This window comes from Plecotus auritus, assembly GCF_963455305.1.
Source record: "Plecotus auritus genome assembly, chromosome: 10".
Lineage (NCBI taxonomy): Eukaryota > Metazoa > Chordata > Mammalia > Chiroptera > Vespertilionidae > Plecotus > Plecotus auritus.
The window spans coordinates 3,194,867-3,208,424 of NC_137785.1; the positions used below are offsets into that span (position 1 = coordinate 3,194,867).

General features: G+C 48.5%; 2 protein-coding genes across 3 annotated transcripts in view; one reads left to right on the top strand and one right to left on the bottom strand.

Annotated features, from left to right (window-relative positions):
• Window positions 1-7,775, top strand: part of LOC308234866 (sulfotransferase 2A1-like) — a 26,950-nt gene extending 19,175 nt beyond the window's left edge. For both annotated transcript variants that reach the window (XR_013959149.1, XR_013959150.1), the window contains exon 7: window positions 7,590-7,775. The gene's annotated coding sequence lies outside the window, so the exon portion shown is untranslated. The remainder of the gene's footprint in view (window positions 1-7,589) is intronic.
• EDDM13 (epididymal protein 13) overlaps window positions 4,447-13,558 on the bottom strand; it is a gene marked incomplete at both ends in the record, with an annotated part of 27,658 nt that continues 18,546 nt past the window's right edge. The window contains 5 exons of the mRNA XM_080644042.1: window positions 4,447-4,450; window positions 8,162-8,199; window positions 9,540-9,664; window positions 11,799-11,825; window positions 13,160-13,186. Coding sequence (XP_080500168.1) covers window positions 4,447-4,450; window positions 8,162-8,199; window positions 9,540-9,664; window positions 11,799-11,825; window positions 13,160-13,186 — 221 coding nt within the window. The remainder of the gene's footprint in view (window positions 4,451-8,161; window positions 8,200-9,539; window positions 9,665-11,798; window positions 11,826-13,159; window positions 13,187-13,558) is intronic.

Genomic DNA, 13,558 nt, shown 5'->3' on the forward strand with positions numbered 1-13,558 from the left:
AGGCTGCTCAACCGCTTGCTATGACGTGCTCTGACCACCAGGGGGCAGATGCTCCGACCCGTATGTTAGCTCGCTGCTGGGGTCTGGCGGATTGGGACTGAGAGAGATGGGCCAGACATGACCTGGAGCCCTTCCGCAGTCCACCCCTGGTCTGATCATGCACCGGTGGGGTCCCTCAGCCTGGCCTGGGCCCTCTCGCAATCGGGACCCCTCAGGGGATGTCGGAGAGCCCGTAGCCCAATCCCACAGGCCACTCCCCTTGGGAGGGCGCCAGACGCAGGGCTCATGGCTGGCTAGCGCTGCTGCAGCATCGTGAGCCTCTCCCAGTTGGGACTGATTGGGCGTGAGCCTGCAGCAGGCACAGTGGGGCCGGGATGATCAGGAGTGGCAGGTAAGGAGCTGCAGGAGGCGTTGGACTGTGGGTTTTGGCCCGATCCTGTAGGCCACCCAGAGGGTCCCCACCCATGCACGAATTCGTGCACAGGGCCTCTAGTATAAAATAATATTGAATGTCAACTTTCACTGAAACATTGGAAAAATAGTAAAATAATAATAACAATAATAAATAGTATACATAGGCACTCCCAGCATGGTGCCTGGATGGCTGCTTTCCGTATTGGCTCAGAGACTTCCCTGGAATTCATTCGCTCGTTTCTGTTGGTCATTATTAGTTTTGCCCCTAATTGGGTTGCAAACCTGGACCATACGGTTTCATGCCTGTGTCATTAAGAACAATAACAAATGGAATGACATAAAAATGGATCTGGAGCTGTCTTGCACGCTTTAGGCCTCAAACTTTTGGATGTTAAAACAGGGCATAATAACCTCTGGACTGGGTCTCAAGGAAATTAAACCCTAAAAAAGCTTCAAAGATCATGAGAAAGCAGGTATTATGACTACTGGATGGGTGACTACTAGACTGAAGAAAATTAAGAATATTGCCCTGACTGGTTTGGCTCAGTGGATAGAGTGCTGGCCTGCAGAATGAAGGGTCTCAGGTTCGATTCCAGTCAAGGGCATGTACCTTGGTTTCGGGCACATCCCCAGTAGGGGGCGTGCAGGAGGCAGCTGATGGATGTTTCTCTCTCATCCATGTTTCTAACTCTCTATCCCTCTCCCTTCCTCTCTGTAAAAATCAATAAAATATATTTTTAAAAAATCAATGGAAAAAATATCCTTGGGGAGGATTAAAAAAATAGTTTTAAAAAAAAGAAAAAAATATTTTGTATTGAATTTTTACAGAGAGGAAGGGAGAGGGATAGAGAGTTAGAAACATCAATGAGAGAGAAACATAGATCAGCTGCCTCCTGCACACCTCCTACTGGGGATGTGCCCACAACCAAGGTACATGCCCTTGACTGGAATTGAACCTGGGACCCCTCAGTCAACAGGCCAAAGCTCTATCCACCGAACCAAACCAGTCAGGGCCAAATTTTTTTAAAAAAATAATATTATCTAGGCCCGGCAGATGTGGCTCAATGGTTGAGCGTCTACCTATGGAACCAGGAGGTCACGGCTTGCGGTCAGGGCACATGCCCAGGTTGCGGACTCCACCATCCCCGGTGTGGGGCGTGCAGGAGGCAGCCGATTAATGATTCTCCCTCATCATTGATGTTTCCATCTCTCTCTCCCTCTCCCTTCCTCTCTGAAATGGATAAAAATGTATATTTTTTTAAAAAAGAATATTATTTAGAATTAACATCGTTGTGTTAGGCTATCTGACCGATGGCAATGCCTTCCTTCTGTGGGTGAATTGCCCCTTCGCTTCCTCATAAATACCCACTTCCTTTGTCTCCTGCTATTTGGGCTTCTGCCTGAATCAGTGCTTCCCAAATATTTGACCTCAAACAAACGGTGTAGCCTCTCACTTGGAAAGCCTTTTCTGTTTTCAGGTTAACACTTGTCTGCGGGAAAGTAGGTCACTGTTAGCGTTCAGGAGCTCCCAGCTGCCCCTGCCTGCTCCAGGCTCCTGCAGTTATTCAGTCAACAGGTCATTATTTAACCAGAGGCCCGTTGCACGAAGATTTGTGCAATAGGCATTCCTTTCCCTGGCTGCCAGCACCTGTTTTCCTCTGGCACCCGGGACCCGGGCCGCAGCGGAGCCTTCAGTCTTCAGTCTTCACTCGGGCGGAGCCTTCAGTCTATGCTCTGTGCCTGTGTATGCAAATTAACCCGCCATCTTTGTTGGGTTAATTTGCATACCCACTCCTGATTGGCTGATGGGCGTCGCGAAGGTATGGTCAATTTGCATCTTTCTCTTTTATTAGTGTAGATGCCCCCAAAGTGCCCGTTGCCAGGGAGACAGCGGTGACAAACAGGCCTAGGGCATTATGGTTCTTTGTTTTGTTTTTATTGATTTCAGAAAGGAAGGGGGAGGGAGAGAGATAGAAACATCAATGATGAGAATCATGGATGGGCTGCCTCCTGCATGCCCCCTACTGGGGATCGAGCCCCCAACCCAGGCATGTGCCCTTGACCAGAATCAAACCCCGGAACATTCAATCTGCAGGCCAACGCTCTGTCTACTGAGCCACACCAGCCAAGGCTAGGACGTTATGTGTTGACTAAGGAGACACGGGAAGGGCACCTGCATGTCTCATCCTCAGCGTCATTGACCTTGGGATCTGATCACTCTTTGCTCTGGGGCGATGGAGGGTGTTGAGCCCCCCACTAGATGTGAGGAGCAACACCCCATCCTGCCCCCAAGTCGTGACAACTGAGAATGTCTCCAGACTCTGACACAGGTCCCCCTAGGGGAGCAAAGTCAGCCCCTGAATACCACACACACACACACACACACACACACACACACACACACAGCCTTTGGAATGAGTAAAACCTGGATAAAAAAAAATCAGCTCTGGCCCAGGCAGCGTGGGCTCAGTGGTTGAGCGTTGAGCGTTGACCCATGACCCAGGAGGTCATGGTGCAATTCCCAGTCAGGACACATGCCCGGGTTGTGGGCTCCATCCCCAGTGTGGGGTGTGCAGGAGGCAAGCCCATCCATGATTCCGTCATCATGGATGTTTCTATCTCTCTCTCCCTCTCCTCTCCTCTCTGAGGTCAGAAAAATCAGCTCTGTCACTCATGTGACCTTGGACACATGACCAATCCCTACTGGATGGTAAATGAGAACACGGGCCCCTTCCTCATGCTCCATCTGCCCCTCCCGCCTGTGGGAAATGCAGTGAAGGCCATCCGTCAGCGGGCTGTGAGACCTTGGAAACCTGGCCAGCTCCTGAGTCAAGAAAACACCTAGCAGTTTTGGTCTCACGCAGCTTGCACAAAAACACACCCCCTTCCCCCTGCATGCCCTGTTTTTTCTCTGACTTCCGTACTGTTAGAGAGCGGGAATTTCTGAGCATGCTTACTACTCCCATTCCAGAGAGGCCGTGGACTATGCCCCAGATGGAGTGGTCAGTGCTGACACCAGGCCAGGCCTCGAGATACGGTCTCATGGCCCCTTCCCAGCACGTAGGCCTTCTTTCAGAGAACACGGTCACCTTTCTGAAGAACAGGATGACCCTGTGAATAACATGGTCGTCCATGGCATGACCCTGACGTGGCTTGGGAAAAACTGTCTTGTCTTGGGTTACGTGCTCTGCAAAAACAGGATGTGGTTCATGTGCTTAAAAGCGGTCCCGCACAAAGGGTCGGGGCTGCTCTCTGGACTCCCTGCGTGGAGAAAGGCAGAGCAGTCGCCGGCCGGCTGATAAAGGCTCCCTGAATTTTAATTTGGTCTGGACCCCAGTGGTTGTTCACCCGTATCCGCTCCACCACACGTGCTCTATAAAACCTTGTGCTGGGGAAGTCTAGAAGGGGCGAGGAAACAATAGTAGCCCCAGCCAGCTGCCCCGGGGTGGCCCGTCTGCAGGCTGGATGGGACTTGGCGGTTCCACGTCACTGGTGGCAGCCAGCGTGGCGGGAAACCCTTGTGTTCCACGGCCAGCCCACTGCGTCATCCCTTTGGGAATCCAAGAACAAAACGCTCAGGTGTTCTGGGACCTCGGCGCTTTGCACAGCACCCCCTGAGCCAGTGTCTCCCCCTGGGAAGTAAGCAGCATCACAGAGCCTCCTTCTCGGGGTGTGGCCGGAATTGTGTGATACACACGGCTCTTGGCACCCCTGCCACCCTACACGTTATTCATTCTCCACGTTGGGCGAATGGCATAACCGAGCGTTCGGCCGTTTCAACAAGTGGACGTTTTATTACGGAAACAGCGGGGAAGGGTTGAAGAGGGTCTGGAAGGAGGGTGATGGGGGAAACCCCTGCCAGTGCTCACTCAGCGACTCTCTCAGCCCGTCTCTCCGTGACTCTCTCAGCCCGTCTCTCCGTGTGGCCCTCAGAGACGCGTTTCCACCGTGCCTCTGGGCAGGAAGGTGTTATTCCTCAAAGGACCCAATTCGTTACCCTTCAGGCACAGAGAAGTTTCTTGGAAGATGAGACTACCTGGGGGACGGAGAACCTGTAAAGGTTGAGCTGAGATGGAGCAGGGTTTGCTAGAAAGAACAGCAGGGGTCGTTTCTAAGGAAAGGAATAAAAAAAAAGAAAGGAAAGAAATGTATTTATGCATCCATTTGCATATTAGACCACTCTCCTCACTCACTATGCTTCACTCGCTCTGTCCCTCCACCCTACAGGTTTTCCCACCACCCGAGACACACTTCCATAGATCTCCGTCGATAATGGCTCCTCCCCATTACTCAGTACAAATATCTCCTCTTCGGAGAGGGGTTCTTCTAATCCAGCCGTGGGCAAACTACGGCCCGCGGGCCGGATCCGGCCCGTTCGGCTGTTCTATCCGGCCCTCTTGCTCTCCCCTCCGCTCCTTCACCAGCAGCAGTGTTAACATGGCAACATCGGGAAACACGGCCGCAGCTCCTTCTTCTGAGTGGGCGGATTTATATCCCCCATTCAGTAGAAGGAACAACCTCTCCATCTTCCAGAGGCTCCTTGTAATGCCCGCGGACGCGTCCCCCGACATCACCCTGGGAATGCGGAGACACGTTATCCTGGTGATGTAGGGAGACACACCCCTGGAGAGCACAGTATCAGAGCATTAGCTAAAAAGGAGACCAACAACACTGTTCCCACTGAAGGTGATGTTTTAAAGACCAAAAACCTTTCAACCCAGTCTACATGGCCATCTACATCTACGTCCCGGGCATAATTTGGAAGTTGCACTAAAGAAAATGTTTCATTTACTGTTTACACATTTTGTTCTTTTTCTATTTGTTTTAGTTTTAAATTATTTTATTATATTTAAGTTTAATTTGAAAGGCTTTTGTACCTTTCCTTTGTTAGGCAATTTTATTTTGCCTTTGCCATCTTCAATAGAAGGTATGTTATTGTGCTATGATTCCTCCATTTTTTGAAGTTTCAAATGATAATAATTAGTGTTTACATTCTTCTTGTTAAAATGTTTGAAATGAATAAAACTATTGAAATTAAAAAAAGACCGTACCCTTTTATGTAATGATGTTTACTTTGAATTTATATTAGTTCACACAAACACTCCATCCATGCTTTTGTTCCGGCCCTCCGGTCCCGTTTAAGAACCCATGGTGGCCCTCGAGTCAAAAAGTTTGCCCACCCCTGTTCTAACCCCAAACCGTAGAAAGAAGGCGCCCTCTCCAGTTCCTCTGTGTCACAGCACCCTGTCGGGCCTTCCAAGAAAACTCATGTTTGCCCCCTACCCTCGGGAGACCTTCGTAAGCTCAAGGACCCCCCAACATGGCACACTGGAGCACCCAGGGTTGGTGCCGGGAGTGAATATATAAAGTTTTCTCTGGGTACTGGAGTCTCAGCGATAGATTAAGTAGACTCTTGCTCCCAGAGGGGCTCACAGAATGGTGGTGCAGGGGTCCATTAACCAAAAAAATAAAAATTAAAAAAAAATGCTTAAGGGTGCATCTAGCTTCCACCCCTCCTTTTATAGTTTTTTTTTTTTTTAAGTTAACATGATTATGTGAGTTTTTTTTTTTTTTTAATATATTTTATTGATATTTCACAGAGAGGAAGGGAGAGGGATAGAGAGCTAGAAACATCGACGAGAGAGAAACATCCATCAGCTGCCTCCTGCACACCTCCCACTGGGGATGTGCCCGCAACCAAGGTACATGCCCTTGACCGGAATCGAACCCGGGACCTTTCAGTCCACAGGCCGACGCTCTATCCACTGAGCCAAACCGGTTTCGGCTTTTTTTTTTTTTAAATTGTGGTAAAATCCACATAACATACAATGTGTCATCTTAACCAATCCAGAATTTGTCATAGAGTAGTGGCCCAATAAAAATTTATTGAGTGAGTTCCTCAAATAACTGAAACATCTCTATATATAAAAGTTTAAGCAACCGTTACAACCGAACGGATGACCGAACAAGCTGCGTGGGGCGACCAGGCCGGCAGGGGGTTAGTGAAGGACGACCAAAGGACTGAGCAGCAGGCTGTGTGGGGCGACCAGGCCCACAGAGGCAGTGGCAGTTGGGGGCAACCAGGCCAGCCCGGGGGTGGGGCAATTGGGGGTGACCAGGCTGGCAGGAGGGCAGTAAGGGGTGACCAGGCTGGTAGGGGGGGGGTGGCAGTTAGGGACAACCAGGCCGGCAGGGGGAGGCAGTTGGGGGTGACCAGGCCAGCAGGGGGGGGCAGTTCGGGGCGATCAGGCAGGCAGGCAGGTGAGCAGTTAGGAGCCAGTGGTCCCGGATTGTGAGAGGGAGGTCCGACTGCTGGTTTAGGTCCGATCCTGGGGACTGGGCCTAAACCGGCAGTCGGACATCCCCCGAGGGGTCCCGGATTGGATAGGGTACAGGCTGGGCTGAGAAGACCCCCCCCCTGCCCCGTGCACGAATTTTGTGCACCGGGCCTCTAGTAGAAATATAAATTGACCCAGCAGTTCCACTCCTATGTATGTACCCAAAAGAATTGGAAATGGGTGTTCACATGAAAACGTGTACACAAATGGTCACAGCAGCACTATTCTCAACAGGCAAAAGGTGGAAAACAACTCAAATGTCCTTGGACTGATGAATGGATAAATAAAACGTGGTATATCCATTCCATGGAATACTATTCAGCCATGTAAAAGAATGGAGTACTGATGCATGCTACAACCTTGAAAACAGTATCTTTTTTTTTTTTTAAACATATTTTATTGATATTTTACAGAGAGGAAGGGAGAGGAATAGAGAGCTAGAAACATCGATCAGCTGCCTCCTGCACACCTCCCACTGGGGATGTGCCCGCAACCAAGGTACATGCCCTTGACCGGAATCGAACCCGGGACCCTCCAGTCCGCAGGCCGACGCTCTATCCACTGAGCCAAACCGGTTTCGGCGAAAACAGTATCTTAAGTAAGACCCAAAAGGCCATATAGTGTGTGTGTGTGTGTGTGTGTGTGTGTGTGTGTGTGTGTGTGTGTGTGTGAGAGAGAGAGAGAGAGAGAGAGAGAGAGAGAGAGTGTGTCTTAGTGGTAACTGGCTCAGAGGTGTAGAGAGTAGATTAGGGGGTAGAGAGACTACTTATGGGGACAGAGTTCCCTCAGGGATGATAAACATTTAAAAAATTTCCTGCCCTGACCGGTTTGGCTCAGTGGATGGAGCGTCAGCCTGCGGACTGAAGGGTCCCATGTTCGATTCCGGTCAAGGGCATATACCTTGGTTGCGGGCACATCCCCAGTGGGGGGTGTGCAGAAGGCAGCTGATCAATGTTTCTCTCTCATCGATGTTTCTGACTCTCTGTCCCTCTCCCTTCCTCTCTGTAAAATAAATCAATAAAAATATATTTAAAAAAAATAAAAATAAAAAAAATAAAAAATTTCCTGAGCTAGGTAATGGTGATGGTGGCACAACGTCGTGAATGCACGAAATATCACGAATGGTAAACTGAATGTCCTGTGTATTTTACCACAGCTGAAAAAATAAGCAATCTAAAACCCATAAATTAATTCCTCCAGCTCTCCAAATCGTGATCGCCTGTGAGGCTCTTCATGGGCTGAGGCAAGCAGTGGCTTGAGATGAACATTGGAACTTCTTATATCATTCTGTGATTCTGTGATTGGCGTGCCCAAACCCACCTGGAGTTCCCTACTCAAACACTAGGCAGTGGGGACCAAGCCCTCCCACCCCGGGAGTGGGCAAACCCCCCTTCCCTGCCGTTACATACCTGATCTCCAACTCCGTGCTGCAGTAGTGGCAGTAGCACTGGGAGGTTGACGAAGGGGTGAACCGGAAACAGAGAAGGAAACGGTAAGGGTGAGGCAAGTCACCTTGACACCTTCCCTTCCCCCTCCCCGCTTCCTTCCTTCCTTCCTTCCTTCCTTCCTTCCTTCCTTCCTTCCTTCCTTCCTTCCTTCCTTCCTTCCTTCCTTCCCCTCTCTCGTCCTTTCCTCTAGCAACATCCCGTGGTCTTGCTGGTCTACTTAGCCTCACCTCTCACTGCTCCCACCGTCCACCCCATCTTCCAGCTTCTTCCGCAAAATACTAAATGCTTGGTTCTTTTTAAAATATATATTTTTTTGCCCTAACTGGTTTGGCTCAGTGGATAGAGCATCGGCCTGAGGACGGAAAGGTCCCGGGTTCAATTCCGGTCAAGGGCACATGCCCAAGTTGCGGGCTCTATCCCCAGTAGGGGGCATGCAGAAGGCAGCCGATCAGTGATTCCCTCTCATAATTGATGTTTCTATCTCTCTCTCTTCTTCTCCCTTCCTCTCTGAAATCAATAAAAAATATGTTTTAAATAAATAAATAAAAATAAAAAATATATTTTTTTATTTATTTCAGAGAAGAAGGGAGAGGGACAGAGAGAGAGAAACATCCATGATGAGAGAGAATCATGGATCAGCTGCCACCTGCACGCCCCCTACTGGGGATCAAGCCTGCAACCCGGGCATGTGTCCTGATCAGGAATCAAGCCATGACCTCCTGGTTCATAGGCCAACGCTCAACCACTGAGCTACACTGGCTGGGAAAATCCTTGGTTCTTAAGGGCTTCCCCTACATGAAAAAAGGTAGTGAGCAAGAAGGAGAGAGGGGGAGAGAGAGAGAGAGATGAAGTGGTGGTGTTTTACAGGAATCTCTGGGGCTATGTGAGTGCTATGCAAGTCTGAGGATGGAGAGAGGGAATGGCCCTAGCCAGTTTGGCTCAGTGGATAGAGCATTGGCCTGCAGACCAAAGGGTCCCGGGTTCTATTGCGGTCAAGGGCATGTACCTTGGTTGCAGGCTCCTCCCTGGCCCCGGGCCTGGTCAGGGCTCGTGCAGGAGGCAACCCATCGATGTGTTTCTGTCTTTGCCTCTCTCTTCCATGCACTCAAAAAGATCAATGGAAAAATATCCTTGGGCAAAGATTAATAACAAAAAATATGGAGAGAGGGATGGAGAGAGAGAGAGGGAGGAAGGAAGGAAGAGGGGTCTCCTCTCCTATATTTTGTTTGCTCCTCTTTGGCTCCCTTCCCCCCTTCTTTGTGCTCCCCATCCCTCTCTCTCCTCCCCACTCCCTCCTCCCCACCCCTCCTCCCTCCCTAGGGACCAGGCTCCTTCTTACCCAGTCTCCTTTGTTGTAGGACACAAACAGGAAGGTGACCATCATGTAGGCGCACTTCAATATGTTCCATTTGCTCCTTTTTCTGAATGGCTTCTTGGTGGGTATGGTCGTTGGGGGAAGCTTAACTGGGAGGAGCGGATGGCAATGACTTACACCGAAGGCGTGCCCTCTCTTCGTCTAGAAATTCCCGCTCTTTCGGAATCTCCCCTCTAGTACGTTTCTTGTTGACTTAGAGCCTAATGCCATGGTACTCAGAGAGAGACCCTGAATGACTTCAATCTGAAATTGATGGAGGCTCTCGCTTTATGAACCGCCATATACCCAACTTGGGTAAGACAAAAATCCCGACCTACGTATGTGTCCTTGTAAGGTCTGGGGCTGGGAAAGCAGGAACTTTACAAACTTTGCTTTCTAGCCTGCTTGAATAATGAGGAAGATAAACTTAAGCTGTCTGACCTTGTAGGCCAGAGACTAGATATGCCCATAATTTCAATGCCATGCCAGGTGCATTTTTAATTGGATAGAACTGTGTTGTTTTCAAGGCCAGCAGCGAGATAACCACTAAGTGCACATAGGGCTGGCTCTTTAATAAAAAGGGAAGTTCTGCTTGTAGCCTTGCTTAGAATTTGAATTCATTTTCTCTAAGCCCACCGGTGAATAAGTGTGACTCCCCCGGCCTGTGCTCTCAGACCGCGGGACCTCACCCGAGAGCTTTCAATAAACGCGATTTTTTGCTTTTACCCTGCTTGTCTTGGTCAACTTATTGGCTTCGGTCAGATTAAGTCTTACACCTCTGATTAAACCTTACAGTCCTGACTGGGAATCCAACCCGAAACCTTTTGGTGTATGGGACGACACTCCAACCAACTGACCCACCTGGCCAGAACTCGTAAAAGTGATTTTTTAAACGCACATTCAGCCTTGGGGCACTGAGAACTTTCAGAATCTGTTGTTTGGTGGTGATTTTTATCCACATGCAAAATTCTTAGCCATTAACGCTTCAGAGATTACTTCAGCTTTATTTTCTCTTGATTCTCCTTCTGAAATTCTTTTTTTTTAAAAAAATATATTTTATTGATTTTTTACAGGGAGGAAGGGAGAGGAATAGAGAGTCAGAAACATTGATGAGAGAGAAACATTGATAAGCTGCTTCCTGCACACTTCCTACTGGGTATGTGCCTGCAAGCAAGGTACATGCCCTTGACCGGAATCGAACCTGGGACCCCTCAGTCCGCAGGCTGACGCTCTATCCACTGAGCCACACCAGTTAGGGTTCCTTCTGAAATTCTAACCTTACATTCGTCACAACTGTTCACTGAGTATCACACGTCTTTTGAGCTCTTTTCTGCATTTTCTATACTTTCATCTATTGTGCTTTACTTGAATGATCTCTCCTGTTTTCTAGCTCAATAATCACCTTTAAAAAAAGATTTAATTGGCTTTATTTAATGATACATGAATCAGGCACCATCCCCAATAATGATCCCTTTTGATGTTAAGGTCAGCACCTGGAATCTTCATTTCAGTTATATGTTCTCAGTTCTATAATTTCCATTTGATTATCTTTTTAAACAAAGTATGATTCTCTGGTGAAATCATTTACCTATTTTTGTGAACTTAACAATCCTAGCTATTGCCTAACTATTGCCTGGCATGGCTCTGTGGTTGAGCATCGACCTATGAACCAGGAGGTCACGATTTGATTCCCGTTCAGGGCACAGGCTCGATCCCCAGTGGGGGGCATGCAGGAGGCAGCTGATCCATGATTCTCTCTCATCATTGATGTTTCTATCTCTCTCCCTCTCCCTTCCTCTCTGATACCAATAAAAACATATTTTAAAATAATAATAATAATAATAATAATAATAATAATAATAATAATCCTAGCTATTTTTAAGTGTTTCTCTCTAATATCTGGGTCACCTAGAAGCTTGCTTATGTTCTCTGGTGTCCTTGCTCTTCGTTTTCATCCATACAGTCCTGTCACTCAGGACTTGCCTGGTAACTTCCAAGGAGGGAACAAGGTTCAGAGATCAATAGCAGAAGGGACTGGGAAACACAAAAATGTTTTCCATTCATATCTTAGGATGGGGGGTCACCTTGATACTAGTGAGCAGTCAGAAGGGGGCAGGCTTTGGATGCCCTGCAAAAGCACTTCCCAGGTACTGAAACCTCGACCTTGGTTACCTGAGATCTTCTCAGGGCTTATGGTAACCCAGCCTGAAGGAGCTCACCGTTCTCCAGATTCCATGCACTCACCTTCTTCTTTGCAGTCACTTGTTTCTTCTAAAAATGGAGGAGGGGGGAGGAGGAGGAAGAAGAAGAAGAAGGAGGAGGAGGAGGAGGAGGAGGAGGAGGAGAAGGAGAAGGAGAAGAAGAAGGAAGAGGAGGAGGAGGAGGAGAAGAAGAAGAAGAAGAAGCGGAAGAAGAAGAAGAAGGAGGAGGAGGAGGAGGAGGAGGAGGAGAAGGAGAGGGAGAAGAAGAAGAAGAAGAGGAAGAAGAAGAAGAAGAAGAAGAAGAAGAAGAAGAAGAAGAAGAAGAAGAAGAAGAAGAAGAAGGAAGAGGAGGAGGAGGAGGAGGAGGAAGAGGAGGAGGAGGAGGAGGAGGAGGAGGAGAAGAAGAAGAAGAAGAAGAAGAAGAAGAAGAAGAAGAAGAAGAAGAAGAAGAAGAAGAAAAGAAAAAGAAGAAGAAGCGGAAGAAGAAGAAGGAGGAGGAGGAGGAGGAGGAGGAGGAGGAGGAGGAGAAGGAGGAGAAGGAGGAGAAGAAGAAGAAGAAGAAGAAGAAGAAGAAGAAGAAGAAGAAGAAGAAGAAGAAGAAGAAGAAGAAGGAGAAGGAGAAGAAATAGGAGGTGGTGGTGGAAGTGGGAGAAGAAGAGAAGGAGGAGGAGGTGGGGGAGGAAGAAGAAAGAGGGGGAGGAAGAAGAGAAAGAAGGAGGAGAAAGAGAAAGAAAAAGAGGGAGGGAGGGAAGGAGGGATAGGGAAGGGGGTGAGAAGGAGAGGAAGCAAGAAAAGAAATCATCAATGAATTATGACATGGATGGAGACCAAACTGTAAACAGCGCTTCTGGGTGCCTCACACGAGAAGGGAATGCCATGAGCCTCCTTGCTGTCCCCTGATCCCAGCACTCTCCTGCCTCATGGTCTTTGCACACGCTGTTCCCTCTGCCTGGAACACCCTTAGCCCAGTCGTACACATGACTGGCTTTCTCACCTCCTTCAAGTCTTTGCTGAAATGTCACTTTCCCTGATCACCCTTTAAAAACGTATCAACCTCTCCCACAATGCATTTCCCACTGCCTTCCCCTACTAACTTCATAGAACTTTTCAGCGTCCAACAGACTTAACCTCCTTCTTTATTTTTTTCATTCTCCTCTCATTAGTTCCAGCTGGGCACATATTTTTGTCTGTTCTATTCCCTAGAATGGGACTTAGGGTAGCTAATATCTATTAGTATTTGTTGCCAGATGAAGGAAAAATGTTAAACATGCATGATGCTAATGATAAGGATGATGACAGGGTATAAAGGCCCTTTCAACACCTTTTTTAAAAAGCCAGTATCTCTCTATTTCTGTGTATGGGACCAAAAACCAGTAGTGAGGCCAAAGAGCATTCACCACTTACCATTTAGCACTTGGAGGCTCAGCAAACCTATGGAAGACAACATACAAATTACATACAACATACACACTGAATTGCATAAGGCAGCATGATAAGTGCCCCCAGACCAACAGATTCAACACGCTCATCCCAAGCGACCTCTCACCTTTTCTCATTGCCCCTTCCTGAGGACATTCATTCATTTCCTATATAATAAAAGGCTAATATGCAAATCGATCAAATGGTGGAACGACAGGTAACTGTGACCCGCACTGACCACCAGGGGCAGAGGCTCAATGCAGGAGCTGCCCCCTGGTGGTCAGTGTGCTCCCACAGGGGGAGCGCTGCTCAACCAGAAGCCGGGCTGATGGCTGGTGCAGCGGCGGTGGCAGGAGCTTCTCCTGCCTCCAGGGCAGTGCTAAT